At 46.4% G+C, this 18,347-nt stretch overlaps 1 protein-coding gene across 3 annotated transcripts in view; it reads right to left on the bottom strand.

Moving 5' to 3' along the window:
• Positions 1 to 18,347, bottom strand: part of LOC115110851 (uncharacterized) — a 79,500-nt gene that overhangs the window by 14,972 nt on the left and 46,181 nt on the right. For 2 of the 3 annotated variants that reach the window (XM_029636791.2, XM_029636779.2), the window contains exons 2-3: positions 16,373 to 16,544; positions 9,737 to 11,655 (exon numbers count right to left, since the gene is read on the bottom strand). In XM_029636791.2, coding sequence (XP_029492651.1) covers positions 9,737 to 11,625 — 1,889 coding nt within the window. In that variant the 5' untranslated portion in view covers positions 11,626 to 11,655; positions 16,373 to 16,544. Of the gene's footprint in view, positions 1 to 9,736; positions 11,656 to 16,372; positions 16,545 to 17,370; positions 17,590 to 18,347 lie in introns of those variants that run through there. The other variant, XM_029636785.2, reaches the window with a different exon arrangement.

The raw sequence follows: 18,347 nt of genomic DNA, 5'->3' as shown, positions 1-18,347 counted from the left end.
TTTTATGAGGGAGGTGAGAAGAAAGGCAGGCTACTAGCAAGACAACACAAAATGCAGAACACTTCTAATGTAATTCCATCAATAAAGGGCAATAAGATGGTGACCTCATTGTGTTTCAATGTTTTTATGAAAATGTATATTCATCCTCCTATTCAGAGAGCCCCATAGATATGGATACTTTTTCGTCTGGTATAGAATTACTTAGATTATCAGATGGCCAGGTACAGGACCTGCACTATACTATAACAGAAGTATAAAGTTATAAGAGATAATTGTTTTCCATAACTTTACACAGTGAGTAATAACCGCCCGAAGTGAGTTCAGGAGTTGTGCCAGCCTGCCAGAACCGCCCCTTTTGAGCAAAAGGTGTAAATGATGGGTTACGAATTAACACAGCGTTCCAGAAAAAGCGTGATGTAAAGTATCTTCGAAAGTGAATTTAAGTAGGACCATCCTGTTACACTGCTCAAACCATAATATTACGCTACTCTCATCACCCCATTTGGGAACCATCAATACAGATGGCTAGCCTATCTTCAGATAAGCATCTTCAATAGCGAATGGAAGAAAAATAAATTCTGTAGTTCTGTTCAAGACTACACGACAAGTCACCGCATACAACTACGAAAAAGGACAACAGTAGAGGAGTTGTTGGAACCATTTCAGACAATCAGTGCCTTACAAGCGTGCCGCGAAAAGGCCCAACCCACTTTCCAAGGCTGCCCCGTTCACTGAGAGATACCCGGCAAACCCAGGCATTTCACGTAAATAAATTAATGATTTCTTTCTCAAAGTGGGCGGAGGTTTGTGTGTAAAGTATATGGTTAGTGTAGGTGAGAGTAGTTTCTGAATCTGCCAATGTTAAGTGTCTCTGTCCCTCGCTCCCTCTCCATCTCTTCTTAACAAGTATCCATGTTGTTGTCATTCCGCTAGGGACCTGTTTTCAGCCAGTCAATAACCGGTGCAGAGTATGTATGTTTATCTTGTGTTTCCATTTATTTAGCCAGTAAATAAATAATTAAACCAATTTGTGTAGTACTGAATCATAAATAAGGCTCTGGTTTTTGCAGATACAAGGAGATTACAACTATTCAGAATGGTGATATGATACAAGGTTATGATTAATAAGTTGACTGTTTATAGATGTGATAGCTAAAGACCTTTTAGAGTTTAATTCGGGAGATAGTAACTCTTTCAAAGAACCCACTCTCGTGGTGCCCCAGATCCTAATGAGTTCATTGTTACATGATTAATTTAAATCGGGTAACAATCAAACATAGTTAATTACATAAATAACAGTCTTCAGATTAATGTTAAAGTCAAGTCACAACAGAATATTCCAGACCGGTATTTTAAACAATACTTTTTGTGGGAAAATAAAAAACCCAGGATTAATATGTAGAAGGTGTGCTCACCAAGGGATGTAAGGAGGCTTGGCTTTACCATATGTTAAATTGTACAATTTATCATTTGAAATGGCTAAATTTGCGAAGCATTGGGGCAAAAGTGATGCTAGCTTGGATTGGATAAAAATAGAGTTTGAACTAAGTTATATTTTCACCTCTATTGATACTCTGTCACATAGTCTTACAGGGGAGAGGTTTGTTGAAACTCCCAACCCAATTTTGTGTGGAGAACAGTACACAAGATATGTGGAATATCACATCTAAAACAAGGATACTCATCATTGTGGCACAATCCTAGGCTTACAGATAGGAAAGAAGTCTGTGTACGGGAAACAGTGGCTAATGAAAGGAATTCATACTATAGCTGATCTGTACAGTGAAGATGTTTTAATGTCATACTCAGATTTGGTACAAAAATAGGATGTCAGAGACAAGGGACATTTCTGGAAATATTTACAATTGAGAGAATGTTTGTTAACCGGCTATCAACAACATCCAGGAAAGAACCCAATAGCTGAGTATTTGGAATTACCCAAACATAAAGCAGCCATTTTTTTCCTCAATATTTAGTCATCTGCAGAGCAAAGACTGTAAAAACCTCAATATGGCAAATTAACCTTAAGTGGGAAATTGAGGATGATACCTGGTTGAAGATCTTGTCCAGCTCAGGGAGGAACATAAGGGAAGCCAGGGGAAAACGTACTCAATATAAGATACTACATAGGTTTTACTGGACCCCAACAAGGCTTCATAAGATGTGGCTGACCAACAGTTCTTTGTATTGGAAATGCCAAAAAGACACTGGGACATTTTTACACGCAATATGGGAATGTACATTTGTGCTACCTTTCTGGAAGGATGTTTTGAAATAGCTGGAGGAATGATTGGGGTTAACAATTCCAGTTTCACTGTGTGCTATGTTGGGGCGGCAGGGTAGCCTAGTGGTTAGAGCGTTGGACTAGTAACCGGAAGGTTGTAAGTTCAAACTCCCGAGCTGACAAGGTACAAATCTGTCGTTCTGCCCCTGAACAGGCAGTTAACCCGCTGTTCCTAGGCCGTCATTGAAAATAAGAATTTGTTCTTAACTGACTTGCCTGGTTAAATAAAGGTAAAATAAAAAATATGTCTCTTAGGTGATATAACATAGTTACTAATTAACAAAGGAGTTACCTAATGTAACAAAGGAGGAATTTGCACTGATCACTGTTGGTATGGTTACAGCAGCTAGAGTAAGGTTCATGACACACCTATTCTGAAACAGTGGATAGAATCAATGTTGGAGGTCGCATCTTATGAACAAATACTTGCTAGGATCACTGGTAGAAACAATTCTAGAAGCTGGATGTGTTTTACTTGTCTTGTTTCTAAGACTGGGAGGTGATTACTTATGCTTGTGAACCCATTTAGTTCACTATTGTAGCTTGTGACATACTGTTTGACTGTGTGCTATGTTGGAGGATATGTCTGGATGTCATGCTCAATGTTTTTATGCTTTACAATGTTTTTTTATTTGTTTGTTTGTTTGTTTGTGGAAAAAAAGAAAAGAAAAAAAAAAAACATTGAAAAAATGTCAATTTATCCAAAAATGTGGTTGAAGGCTTCGTATGGAGGGTGTGATGCAATTGTGGAGCCTCTGGAGGCACTTAGAGGCCAAATCAAGCTCTGTACCGCATCACGGTGTGCCTCTCAAATGCTGTAACAATGCGGAGGGCTCCGTATAGCTCCACATTGACATGATTGGTTTACGGTAGGTGGGGGCGGTACATCCTATATAAACACAAACTCACTTCCCCGACAACTTCCTTCACAACAGTTCTGCTCTGCAAGCCCTGACGTCTGAGGAGGCTGCATGGCAGTTAAAACTGTACGGCCACTTCAGACTTCAGATTGACCACACAGAGCCTTTAATATGCACTCCTCCGGCGTGCAGGCAAAATAGATCATGCTGCAGGCATGATAGAGAAAAAAATACATGTTTAGAACTGGTAATTGATCGTATGGTGCAAGAATGAATGCAGTTAATTAATTATTGAATGTTATGACGGACATAGCTTTGTAGAGCCAAAACATACACAACCTCTGCTCAGCAAACTCGAACTCGAGAACGAACCGTTTGGGATACTGCAGTTCGCAATTTATATTGTGCTTATCAATTACCCTCACCGCAGTCAAGCAATGCATTCCGCCAGGAGTCGTTCACAATCTAGTCCGGTTGCGGCCACAACTAGACCTTGTTTCAAATGTACCAATAAATAATTGTATTTGTATGCCTCGTAATGAACAAATGTACATTGTTTAAATCACTCTTTTACTACAAGTCCCAGTTACACATAACAGCTCCAATAAGCCCCTTAAAGCCAATTTATGCTTGATCTGGAATGGAGTCGGAGGCTCTGTATGGAAGGGGTGACACAACTGCCGAGCATCCGGAGGCATTAAGAGGTCAAAATGAGCTCCGTACTTTGAACATGTGCAGCGCCTTTTATGTTGAATGAGGTGAACGAGAGGCTTGTAGAATCATGACTGTTTTGAGTTCATCGTTCGCCGGTAGTGAGTCATGCGTGCTCTGGACATTACTGTCTCAAATGAATGAAATGAGTCGAAGGATTCGTTCTTTTGACTGAACGAGTTGAAAAGATCAGAGTCAGTAAAAAGAATCGAACTTCCCATCAGTAACACACACCGGCGCATGCAAGCACACACGCACCAACTGGCCTACACACTAGCAACACTCACTAGCATTTGCTAAAGTTTTGAAGTCTTTAAAATGCAACAAAGCAAACTCTTTATCTTCAGACGATGCAGGTGCCATGGGCATAAAATTAATAATTAATATGGCCCTTCTTTAGGGATGTGTCCCAAATGGCACCCTATTCCCTATATAGAACATTATTCCCATATGGCTCTGGTCAAAAGTAGTGCACTATGTAGGGCAGGGGTCCCCAATTACATTCAACATAGTTACAAATAATTTGTACAGTGCAAACTGACCTCAAGAATCCCAAACAGATATAGTATTTGAAGTTTTAAACCTGGATTACATTGGAATATGTTCACATATGCCACTCTGTTTATGTGTGAAAATTTGTGAGAACAGATTCCTAAATTAAAATCACTCTTGAGATGATTTCCTGTTGATTTTACAGTCCAATAAAATCACCTGCGAGCTGAATTTGGCATGCGGGCCGCCTATTAGGGAACCCTGATGTAGGGAATATTGCCAGAAAGAGGCAATAAAACCAGAGGCTGGTGCGTATCCTTTCTTCCAGCTGGAATAACTTTCATTAAAACCTTTCCTTCCAACTATTACCTGTCAGCCTGTAGATGATTCATGTGGGGTAATAACCTGAAACGTAATTTATTAGCTCATGGACTGTGTATGATATATCACCTCTCTCTGCCTGCGGTACACTGTGCTATTGAAATTAGTATATAGTCGCTCCAGCCATATCATGTTTGTTCATAAGGAATCCATACTGTATATTCTAAACATGGATGGTGACTCTGTAATCTCTCTGTTAATGTCTTTGTGAGGAAAATGTGAGGGAAAAAACAACACAACACAACCTAACCTGTGTATTTGTCATGAGGAGAGAGCGAGAGCAACCACATCTTAATGCACACTAAGCACACCCAAGAGCACTGTTCTAGAACATCCCACCATTAATAGATTCCTGCTCCACCATCCCATCAGGTGTAAACTCCAGTATTGTAATTGCCTGGTGAAAAACCCATCAGACTAGCCACAGTTCGATAGCCATCGTGATCGTAAGTCTGCATGGGACACAGACGAGCGCAAACACAAGACTTGTTTAATGGAGCTGAGGGAAACAGAGTCGTTAAGACTAGACCCTTGGGGTGCTCGCATAACAATAGAAAATGATTCATTTTGAATAACTAACTTTATACTATTACAATATTCACAAAGATCACGGATATGTAACAGAGGTCATATTAAAACCCATTAAGAATAAATTTTGTGTTAGAATATGAACATACTGTATATTAGTAAAATTTCCTACATACATGTATTAATACACTTGGTAAAAGCTACCTCATCAATTCTAGGAATTCCTAGCATGGGGATGAAAAACAAATAAACCTCCCTCGGTCCCTTGTCCTCTGGTCCCTCTGTCCCATGTCCAACATGTGTAAGGAGTGTAGTATTTGAATGTACAGTACGTCACATAGCTTTCCTATCTGGTGAACACACCACCTATATAATATATCTTCTGTGGTATCATGCAGTTCAGTCCGCAGTCTGTATCATCCATCATCTCCTCTATAGTACTCTCTGAGAGAGGTGAGGGACACAGTGATATCTATGGGTGGGAACAAGCACAGAGGAGAACCCTGACTTTGACTGTCAGGGAGACAGCCATTTGTGACATGAGAGAGAGAGAGAAGAATACAAGGCTATCCATTTCTCTCATGGTCACCACTGACACGTACAGTCCTATAACTCTTCTCTAGTCCACTGCATCTTGTCCTGAGACATGGTTGTAGAATCCTATCCCAGTGAGCAAAACTGGTCGAAAATATGTCATTTAAACCATTTTTGTCAATGAAATTAGGTGTTTTCAACCAGTAATGTTCACTGGGTATGGCTGTTAGATACCATAGGAGTCTACAGCCATGTCTCAGGGAAAGTGTTTCCCATGTCTGAGGCTACATGTTCCTGTCTGAGTCGAATGTTGTGTGCTGGCCTGGGTGATGCCAGGTTGTAAGCCTATGAACAATGCCAAAGCAGGCTTTACGTTTCTCCTTGATTTGCCAAACCACACCAGACTGAAGCCTGTGGGCCCAATGCGGGCTAAAATATTGGCCCTATGTAGGCTGCCAACATTGGGCCAATGAGCCTTTGCTCATCGGCTCCACGTTGGCCCCCAAGGCATTTGCCCAGTGTGGCCAGCCCATATCTGGTGAAGGCAACACTCACTTTGTCTGAAATATACCCATCTTTTCTCAGCAAACATGCCCACATTGGCACGATGGGAGACCAATGCGCGCTAAAATATTGGCCCCATGTAGGCTGCCCACATTGGGACGATGCCCTTTTTCTATTTAATATGAATTAATTTAATACATTTATTACAGTTTAATTCAATGCATGAATTGCATTATTTTCAAGCCTTAAAGGGAACATGATAGAGTGTATCAGAAAGACAATAAAGTTGTTACTATCATACAGTGGGGAGAACAAGTATTTGATACACTGCCGATTTTGCAGATTTTCCTACTTACAAAGCATGTAGAGGTCTGTAATTTTTATCATATGTACACTTAAACTATGAGAGACGGAATCTAAAACAAAAATCCAGAAAATCACATTGTATGACTTTTAAGTAATTCATTTGCATTTTATTGCATGACATAAGTATTTGATCACCTACCAACCAGTAAGAATTACGGCTCTCACAGACCTGTTAGTTTTTCTTTAAGAAGCCCTCCTGTTCTCCACTCATTACCTGTATTAACTGCACCTGTTTGAACTCGTTACCTGTATAAAAGACACCTTTCCACACACTCAATCAAACAGACTCCAACCTCTCCACAATGGCCAAGACCAGAGAGCTGTGTAAGGACATCAGGGTTAAATTGTAGACCTGCACAAGGCTGGGATGGGCTACAGGACAATAGGCAAGCAGCTTGGTGAGAAGGCAACAACTGTTGGTGCAATTATTAGAAAATGGAAGAAGGGTCAATCACCCTCGGTCTGGGGCTCCGTGCAAGATCTCACCTCGTGGGGCATCAATGATCATGAGGAAGGTGAGGGATCAGCCCAGACCTACACGGCAGGACCTGGTCAATGACCTGAAGAGAGCTGGGACCACAGTCTCAAAGAAAACCATTAGTAACACACTACGCCGTCATGGATTAAAATCCTGCAGCGCACGCAAGGTCCTCCTGCTCAAGCCAGTGCATGTCCAGGCCCGTCTGAAGTTTGCCGATGACCATCTGGATGATCCAGAGGAGGAATGGGAGAAGGTCATGTGGTCGGATGAGACTAAAATAGAGCTTTTTGGTCTAAACTCCACTTGCCGTGTTTGGAGGAAGAAGAAGAATGAGTACAACCCCAAGAACACCATGCCAACCGTGAAGCATGGAGGTGGGATCATTATTCTTTGGGGATGCTTTTCTGCAAAGGGGACAGGACGACTGCACCGTATTGAGGGGAGGATGGATGGGGCCATATATCGCGAGATCTTGGCCAACAACCTCCTTCCCTCAGTAAGAGCATTGAAGATGGGTTGTGGCTGGGTCTTCCAGCATTACAACGACCCGGAACACACAGCCAGGGCTACTAAGGAGTGGCTCCGTAAGAAGCATCTCAAGGTCCTGGAGTGGCCTAGCCAGTCTCCAGACCTGAACCCAATAGAACATCTTTGGAGGGGGCTGAAAGTCCGTATTGCCCAGCGACAGCCCCGAAACCTGAAGGATCTGGAGAAGGTCTGTATGGAGGAGTGGACCAAAATCCCTGCTGCAGTGTGTGCAAACCTGGTCAAGAACTACAGGAAACGTATGATCAATGTAATTGCAAACAAAGGTTTCTGTACCAAATATTAAGTTCTGCTTATCTGATGTATCAAATACTTATGTCATGCAATAAAATGCAAATGAATTACTTAAAAATAATACAATGTGATTTTCTGGATTTTTGTTTTAGATTCCGTCTGTCACAGTTGAAGTGTACCTATGATAAAAATGACAGACCTCTACATGCTTTGTAAGTAGGAAAACCTGCAATATCGGCAGTGTATCAAATATTTGTTCTCCCCACTGTATAAGTATACTGAACAAAAATATAAACGCAACATGTAAAGTGTTGGTCCCATGTTTCATGAGCTGAAATAAAAGATCCCAGAAATGTTTCAAACGCACAAAAAGCATATTTCTCTCCAATTTTGTGCACAAATTTGTTTACATCCTTGTAAGTGAGCATTTCTCCTTTGCCATGGTAATCCATCCACCTGACACGTAGCATATCAGGAAGCTGATTAAACAGCATGATCATTACACAGATGCACCTTTGTGCTGGGGACAATAAAACGCCACTGTAAAATGTGCAGTTTGGTGACACAACACAATACCACAGTCTAAAGTTTTGAGGGGGCGTGCAATTGGCATGCTGACTGCAGGAATGTCCACCATAGCTGTTGTCATATCATTTAATGTTAATTTCTCTATCATAAGCCGCCTCCAACATCGTTCTAGAGAATTTGGCTCTACATCCAACCGGCATCATAACCACTGACCACATGTAACCACGCCAGCCCAGGGCCTCTACATCTGGCTTCTTCACCTGTGGGATTGTCTGAGACCAGCCACCCGGACAGCTGGTGATACTGAGGATTCTTCCTGTCTGTAATAATACTCTTTTGTGGGGAAAAATCATTCTGATTGACTGGGCCTGGCTTCCCAGTGGGTGGGCTTATGTCCTCCCTGGCCCACCCATGGCTGCACCTCTGCCCAGTCATGTGAAATCCATAGATTAGGGCCTAATGAATTTATTTCAATTGACTGATTTCCTTATATGAACTGTAACTCAGTAAAATCATTTAAATTGTTGCATGGTGTGTTAATATTTCTGTTCAGTATATTTTTTACAAGAGAAAATGTTACGTTTCTCACATATCACATGCACTTACTTAAGTATTTTTAAAGACTTTATCATTGGCAGTGTACAAGCTAAAGAAAAATTGGGCATCACACAACAGAACACTTAAACAGTTAGAGCAAACTGAGTAACGGTTGCACAAAAATAACTGTGTGCATTCCACGCTCCCAACTATTCTAATGAGCCCCCGCCTCTAGCTGGGCTTGGTGTGGGCTAGCCCCTGTTGGGATGGTGTGGGATGGCCCGTGTTGGGCTGGTGTGGGCTAGCCTGTGTTGGGCTCTGATGTGGGCTTGTTGTGGGCAAACCCGTGCCCACCTTGCCCACCGAATACCCACATGGGCCAATGGGGTCATGTTTGCTGGGACCCATGAGATTCAATTTAGCCATCAAAGAGCTTTACAAGATTTCAAAACAAGATTTTTGTCAAAAGTATGTTCATCTTAAATGAAGGCTACACAGATTGACAAACTACTAAATAAATGGATTTTCTAGTTAATCCTTTCTTTACATGGCTACGGTCCAATATTGCATTTCATTTAGAATTGTACCTTTCATCTGAGTATGCATATAACTTCCACAAAGTAGGGCAAGATAACGAGTCAAACTGAGATAGATAAACAGCTCATTACTGTACAATATGGTGTAATACTGAAGCCCATTGATGATCGTGTTGATCATGACAACTACCCCTAACTCTACCTTCTTACTAACCTCTTCTTGATGAGGTCCAGGGCTGATCCGATAAAGCCATCCTTCATCTTGTAGATCTTGGCTCCGTAGCTGGAGAGATCAGTCCTGTCCAGGAGCAGGGCTGGGCAGCAGCTGGAGGGGCCCTCAGCACTCTCCCTGCGTGGAGGAGGGAAGGGGACTAAGGAGGCCCCCGGCACACTGATCTCCACACTGTGGCTGCTGACTTGGGCCTGGGCATGGTCCATGGTCCCCTCCCCCTGCGTCTGACTGGAGGGCTGGAGGGGAGAGCGGGGAGTAGGGCCGGTACATATAGCCATGGTAGAAACTGTGGTCTGAATGCTGGTTGTTGGCTGGGGAGTGGGTCCGGTAAAGATGAGAGTGGCTGAGTTAGTAGCACTGGCTGTGGGAGCTGGCGCAACCACCATCACCCTCTCCTCTGCTCTTAAGTCTGGATGACAGGGTGGTGGAGCCCCAGGGGAGCTGTCACTCTGCCTGGCCTCTCCACTGCTTGTCCCCTCACAGCTCCCCATCTCTCCACTGCCTATCCTCTCACTGCTCTCCCTCTCCTCCTCCTTCAGTCCCACAGTGGGAGACTGAGAGTCTCTCCTTCCCAAAAGAGCTGTCTGAGTCTTACAGTCTCTGCCCATCCCTGGGGTCTGACTGCCAGTACCAGGCTCTGGCTGTTGGTCTATTGAAGCTGTTACTGTAGTGACATTACCCTGGCTCTCTGTCTGTCCACCCTCTCCCTCTCTCTGCCTCATTCTCTTAAACTCCTCAAAGGTGGGGATGTGCAGGCGGCCCATGGGGGGTTTCTTGCGTTCAGCTATTATCTCTGCACAACTCCCAGCGACAGAGATGGACTCGGTGGTGTAGGACTTGGTCATGTCCGGGGTCTGAGGGGTCTCAGAGGAGGCGTGGAGGGTCAGGTTTGGGGTGCTGTTCTGCCGGCGGAGCTGTATGCGTCTCAGAACCTCTTTCTTGATTTCCTCAGGGCTGGTGATGCGCCGGACACACAGGGGTTTCCCAACGTACCCCTGGTAGGGCGATGAGTCCCTCTCTGAGCACCCCCCCAGGATGGGAGTGGTACTGCCTGGGGTTATCTGCGGTCGAAGAGGCTTTAGGGGTTCTGCCGCTGCCCGGGCACTCTGGAGGCGGAGCTTCTCCCTTAACCCCTTCCTGGCGGTGGTGGTAGCGTTCACCCCCCAGTCATCCACGCCGGGGAACAGCCACTGGGGGAAGAGGGGCAGCTCCTTCCTCCCCAGACCCCCCAGACCTCCCCCCAGACGAGCATTGGGGTAGAAGGCAAGGGTCTCAGGACTGTAGCCCTGGGGCCCTGTCCCCACCGGGGGCCCATCGTACCAGTGGCTGGTGGCAGTGCAGCGGAAGATGAACTCACTGTCCATGCTGCCCCTGTGGGGGGCGCTATAGGGGGTGGAGTAGAGGCCTGGTTCAGACACAGAATTACTCCAGTTCAGGTTCTCCATGCTGCGGTAGAGTCTAGTCCCGCTGTCTGGGTTAATGTTCACACAGGGCCCTGCATGGTCCGGCTCCAGGCCTAACCTTGACCCTAACCCCAGCCCAGAGTCAGGCCCCCTGGGTGGGTGCTGCACACTGTTGGTGGAGCAGTAACGAAGGCCAAGATTAGTCAACAGGGCACTGCTGTTACACCGGGGCATGACGGTGCACTGGCCTGGGTAAGGAGGGTAGGGGGGTACACTGTGGCCTCTGAAGCCAGAAAGGGGTTGGGGAAGGGGCAGGTCGGTGAGGCTGAGGCAGGGCTCCAGGTCCATGGTGAGACCAGCGGTGCAGGTGTAGCCCGCAGGGCCGTGGCCGGGGGAGCAGCCCGCTGAGGGGTAATCACATGGCGGAGGGGCCTTCACGTCCGGCATGGCTGCAGTATGAGCCACCATACTGCAGAGAGAGGCTCTGGGAAACTGGCCCTAAAGGACAGAGAGGAGACACAGGAGAATGAGCAAGGAGAGGCACGGACGCACGCACATACATACGCATGCATGCACACACACACACACACGCACACACACACACGCACGCACGCACGCACACACACTGCCACAGTGCATCTATACATGAGCTGTTCTAACACATTTCAGGAATTTCATTTGAAGGACAGACACTGAGGATTGTGGATATAATCCTTGAAATAGCAAATACATTCCACACTGTACATACAGCAAATGTTATGAATGAGATAAAAAAAAACATTTTGAGCTTCTGTGAAATGTTGATCAGTGTTGTGTTCGAGACCACCTATAGGGAGACCGATTCAAGACCAAGACCGGGAGGGGGGTGAGACTGAGTCAAGACCAAGACCGGGAGGGGGTGAGACCGAGTCAAGACCAAGACCAGGAGGGGGTGAGACCGAGTCAAGACCAAGACCGGGAGGGGGTGAGACCGAGTCAAGACCAAGACCGGGAGGGGTGAGACCGAGTCAAGACCAAGACCGGGAGGGGTGAGACCGAGTCAAGACAAAGACCAGGAGGGGGTGAGACCGAGTCAAGACCAAGACCGGGAGGGGGTGAGACCGAGTCAAGACCAAGACCGGGAGGGGGTGAGACCGAGTCAAGACCAAGCCCGGGAGGGGGTGAGACCGAGTCAAGACCAAGACCGGGGGGTGAGACCGAGTCAAGACCAAGACCGGGAGGGGTGAGACCGAGTCAAGACCAAGACCGGGAGGGGGTGAGACCGAGTCAAGACCAAGACCGGGAGGGGGTGAGACCGAGTCAAGACCAAGACCGGGAGGGGGTGAGACCGAGTCAAGACCAAGACCGGGAGGGGTGAGACCGAGTCAAGACCAAGACCGGGAGGGTGAGACCGAGTCAAGACCAAGACCGGGAGGGGGTGAGACCGAGTCAAGACCAAGCCCGGGAGGGGGTGAGACCGAGTCAAGACCAAGACCGGGAGGGGGTGAGACCGAGTCAAGACCAAGACCGGGAGGGGTGAGACCGAGTCAAGACCAAGCCCGGGAGGGGGTGAGACCGAGTCAAGACCAAGACCGGGAGGGGGTGAGACCGAGTCAAGACCAAGACCGGGAGGGGGTGAGACCGAGTCAAGACCAAGACCGGGAGGGGGTGAGACCGAGTCAAGACCAAGACCGGGAGGGGGTGAGACCGAGTCAAGACCAAGACCGGGAGGGGTGAGACCGAGTCAAGACCAAGACCGGGAGGGGGTGAGACCGAGTCAAGACCAAGACCGGGAGGGGTGAGACCGAGTCAAGACCAAGACCGGGAGGGTGAGACCGAGTCAAGACCAAGCCCGGGAGGGGGTGAGACCGAGTCAAGACCAAGACCGGGAGGGGGTGAGACCGAGTCAAGACCAAGACCGGGAGGGTGAGACCGAGTCAAGACCAAGACCGGGAGGGGGTGAGACCGAGTCAAGACCAAGACCGGGAGGGGGTGAGACCGAGTCAAGACCAAGACCGGGAGGGGGTGAGACCGAGTCAAGACCAAGACCGGGAGGGGGTGAGACCGAGTCAAGACCAAGCCCGGGAGGGGGTGAGACCGAGTCAAGACCAAGACCGGGGGGTGAGACCGAGTCAAGACCAAGACCGGGAGAGGGGTGAGACCGAGTCAAGACCAAGACCGGGAGGGGGTGAGACCGAGTCAAGACCAAGACCGGGAGGGTGAGACCGAGTCAAGACCAAGACCGGGAGGGGTGAGACCGAGTCAAGACCAAGACCGGGAGGGGTGAGACCGAGTCAAGACCAAGACCGGGAGGGGTGAGACCGAGTCAAGACCAAGACCGGGAGGGTGAGACCGAGTCAAGACCAAGCCCGGGAGGGGGTGAGACCGAGTCAAGACCAAGACCGGGAGGGGTGAGACCGAGTCAAGACCAAGACCGGGAGGGTGAGACCGAGTCAAGACCAAGACCGGGAGGGGGTGAGACCGAGTCAAGACCAAGACCGGGAGGGGTGAGACCGAGTCAAGACCAAGACCGGGAGGGTGAGACCGAGTCAAGACCAAGACCGGGAGGGGGTGAGACCGAGTCAAGACCAAGACCGGGAGGGGGTGAGACCGAGTCAAGACCAAGACCGGGAGGGGGTGAGACCGAGTCAAGACCAAGCCCGGGAGGGGGGTGAGACCGAGTCAAGACCAAGACCGGGAGGGGGTGAGACCGAGTCAAGACCAAGACCGGGAGGGGGTGAGACCGAGTCAAGACCAAGCCCGGGAGGGGGGTGAGACCGAGTCAAGACCAAGACCGGGAGGGGGTGAGACCGAGTCAAGACCAAGCCCGGGAGAGGGGTGAGACTGAGTCAAGACCAAGACCAAGACCGAGACCAGAAAAAGTCAAATTTAAGACCACGATTGTAATTGTGTCAAATCGCCATCATAATTAAAGTTCAAAATGTCCAGTATTTCTGTATTGATATTTCAGAACAACATATGGATTCTTTAGACAGTCAGAATGCTGAGGGAAATAGAGAGCCACTCTACTAATGATCCCTAACCCAAACAGGTCTATACTAGAAAACAATACTAAATATGTTACAACTTCCTCTAGTCTCCCCTTACTAATAGTGAGTGTTCAACTTTCAAACTATTTTCCCCACTCTTCCCTACCAGTGAATCAAGGAAATTATTATGCTCTTACTGAATGGGAGCTGATAATAATGAGTTTTTCACTCCGCTAGTCTCAGCTGCACTAGGGAAGAAATTATGAGTCCTCATTGTCCGAGAACGAAAAAAGTTATCTGACACAGAGACACTCAATCTGTGGTCTGGAGACAGGACTCGAGTACTACAACACTGATGTTGATACTGTGGTTTTGGCCATGTGGATAACCACTGTCCCCTCCTCCAAACAAGTTCATTGTCCCAGATGCGTGCTTTCTTCCCTTAACTTGAACAATCACGTTCATTTAAAAAAAAAAAATGGCATCGCTCCGCAGCAATGAATAAAAGAAGGGATTTATTTCCCTCTCTCTCTATCTGCTTGGGCTATGATGAAAAAGGAGAGGAGGAAAATAAAACATGAATCTGAACAGACAGTAATAAAGACTGCCACTTTGCAGAGAGGAGCAGTGGGTTAGGAGGAGAAGAGAGAGAGAGAGAGAGAGAGAGAGAGAGAGAGAGAGAGAGAGAGATAGTGAGAGAGAGAGAGAGAGAGAGAGAGAGAGAGTGAGAGAGAGAGAGAGAGAGAGAGAGAGAGAGATAGAGAGAGAGAGAGAGAGAGAGTGAGAGAGAGAGAGAGAGAGAGAGAGAGAGAGAGTGAGAGAGAGAGAGAGAGAGAGAGAGAGAGAGAGAGAGAGAGAGAGAGAGAGAGAGAGAGAGAGAGAGAGAGAGAGAGAGAGAGAGAGAGAGAGAGAGAGAGAGAGAGAGATAGTGAGAGAGAGAGAGAGAGAGAGAGAGAGAGAGAGAGGAGAAAGAATGAAAGAGAGCAATAGTGCTGCATGGTGGACTAACTCCTCTCTCTATCGCTGGGGGCCAGGACAGGGCCATACATATAGCTAGCTACCTCTCTGTAATCCCCAGCACCAATTAGGGTCAAGAGACAGACAGCACTTAGTTATAAAACAGGGCTGCGTTAGGCAGAATCATCATCCCTCATCCCTCCCTGATGCATAGATGAATGCAATAAGATGAGGTTTATTTAGCAATGCACCCCTCCTCTCTTACCAGCTGGCTCTATGGCGCTAGAGAAAAACAATAGCTTAGTTTGATGGTAGATAATAAGTATATTAATATTCTTAACATGCTGGAGGTAAAAGAACGATATTCAGGTTTAATTTAAAACTCCGCTAGGCTGGATTGAATGAGCTGCGTGCCTTGACAAAGGCTCTGGTATTTATCTCTGCATCTAAATGTACGCAGGCAAGTGGATCCTTTCAGCGCTGGAGGTTGTCAATCATTCTTGTGAAAGCCCTTTTTGCCCCTGGGTTGTGTTCTCGCATGTGGGTATCTCTCGCTTTTCGAAGAAAAAAATACCGATGTGAATATACAGACTTAATTTGCATTAAGAGCGTGTGTCTGATAAGCGCGTGAGAGGTGTGTGTGTGTGTGTGTATGTGTGTGTGTGTACATGCGTGGCGTACGTGTGTGTGAGAACCAATGTCTCTGAAGCTTCTCTCCCTTTCTGATTGAATTACAGCTAATCTAAAGGTACACAGTGAGGCAGGCTTTATTAGGGCCTCGACTTTCCCTGCTCTCTCTGCTCCTACTGTCACTGCCACTAACCAGGGTGTATTTCATCTCCTCTGACCCCATAGTAAATCAGTCATACTGATCCCATGTGAGGAGAAGAGGGCCCCAGTTAATAAGAGAGAGGAGCTAGTCCGTAAATGATATGGGAAAGATTTGTTTTCGCTGGAAGGTGACTTCCTTTCAGTGATGGTTGAAGTGTGTGTGTGTGTGTGTGTTGAATCACCTAGATGAGGCAGTGTGTGTGTGTGTGTGTGTGTGTGTTGAATCACCTAGATGAGGCAGTGTGTGTGTGTGTGTGTGTGTGTGTGTGTGTGTGTGTGTGTGTGTGTGTGTGTGTGTGTGTGTGTGTGTGTGCGTGTGTGATCACCTAGATGAGTCAGTGTGTGTGTCTAGCTCTCAGGGGGTTACACAACAACCTCAAGCATCATATTCCAGTGAACTATCATGTCGGTAACCTTCTGATCACCACCCGTTAAGCCCAGTAGCAGTCTAAACTTACCCCATTTGAATCCAATCTCGGTGGCCTTGTTCTCCTTCAGTTTAGCCTCCTGGTCATTGGCTCCATCCCAAACACACAGCCTCTTTGGTTTCTTCACAGTCTGTCTTCAGTGAAGAACAACAGTGTGTCTAGTCTAGAGATTACAGCATCCAGATACCCAGACAGTCCTGGCCTGGAGCAAGAAGAGAGAGATACAATTCCATCAATAAGTGGATTCAATAGAGTCAAATAAACAAACCAGCAGAAACAACTGAAACTAGTATTTCTGTCTTCTATGAGGTAGTGATGGGGGAAAAATGTATAGCTACATATTGGGATATTATTTTTGATTATATATCGTATCGTATAATTTTGACAATATTGCAGTCTTATTTTTGCGTTCGTTGGCTGTACCTGAACCAAAACTCCAGTATTTTTCCTTCATAGCCTGTTCTCCATCTTCTTTTTCAATAGGAAGCCAATTTGTTTTCAGCAATACTTATAGAATCGTGAGAATCACAATAAACATTGTATCGGCACCTAAGTATCATGATAAAACCATACCGTGAGGTCCCTGGCAATTCCCAGCCCAAGGGGGTGGGAGAGAGAGAGAAATCGAGCGAGAGAGATACTTCTAGATGTATTTGATAGTGTAAAAAAAGCCGAAATGAACTGAATTAGCCGTAAGTGAGTAACATCATTAGAGTTTGGTTATTAGTTCAGGAAAACACACACACTGATGTTCACACATCCAACTCTAGTCACTGTCTCATGCAATTCAACTACTGGGCTTCAAAGCTGAATGACAACACTACACAACATTTTCCACCATGACAAAACTGCACAAATACAAGACCAACCAGGACAGTCGAAATCACACATCTCATGTCAAACTACACATCTCTTTCCAAACTACACATCTCATGTCAAACTACAGACAACTCTGAAGAACTGAAAGGATCACACAACTATTTCCACAGAAATAGAAGTCAGAAAATATCACAGAAGCACATTCTTACCTAGTTCTAAACTTGCTTCCAGCCTCTAGAATATATTCCTATGTCTTCCATTCCAAAGGACCCTATCCCATCCTCGACACACGCATCTCTGCATCCTCAGTCATCATAGCTACCTGGGAGAGACAGAGCCTAAAAGCAGCACAGTCACCGACGGCACACTTTACTTCTTTTAGAAGCCAGCCAGTTTCCATTTGTGACAACCCCCTAGGTAGGTAGCGGGGAGGGTGGAGAATGGAGTAGCAAAGTGCCTAGAACGTAGAATGTGAGGCAGCAGCAGCAGCATCAGAGGAGCTGACACACACACACACACACACACACGCACACACACACACACGAGCTGCAGCCCAGAAGCTTCTTTCATCTATCTTTAAAACCATGGTGGTGCTGCTCACTTCACTTCCTGCTTACCACAACAATATCCTGTTCTGACACACATTGCAGCTGTGTGTGTTTGGACAGGTGTCATTTGTTGTACCCTGATGAAGACAGCTTGGCTGTCGAAACGTTGGTAATTACATTTTTGCATCTGAGCGGCTCTCTTTTATTTTCAAGTTTTCTACTCCGCTAGCCAGCACCTCGCCTAAATAGGTGTGCGTTTCTTTCTCTTCTGGACAGGTGTCAGAGTCATTTTTATCCAGTATGTCATGTGGGACATCACTGTCAGTGGATACCAGTGCCCCAATGAGTTGACTATAGTGTATTAATTACTTTTCGTGTGTGTGTGTCTGTTTCTCTGTGTGTTTGTCTGTGTGTTTGTCTGTGTGTATCAGTATCCCATTGAGCATTAACCACTGAGCACTCTTACACAGTCTATAATTATGTGATAATAACATGCCAGTTAGTTGTGACACCTCCTCCAGCCGATCCTATCCAGGGAGAAAGGAAACACACACACACACACGCGCGCACACGCACTCGCACACGCACACGCACACGCACACACACACACACACACACACACACACACACACACTGAC

This window comes from Oncorhynchus nerka, linkage group LG3 (assembly GCF_034236695.1).
Source record: "Oncorhynchus nerka isolate Pitt River linkage group LG3, Oner_Uvic_2.0, whole genome shotgun sequence".
In the NCBI taxonomy this organism is placed as follows: Eukaryota; Metazoa; Chordata; class Actinopteri; order Salmoniformes; family Salmonidae; genus Oncorhynchus; species Oncorhynchus nerka.
Note: the sequence above shows the minus strand (reverse complement) of the source record. Positions and strands in the feature narration are given on the sequence as shown.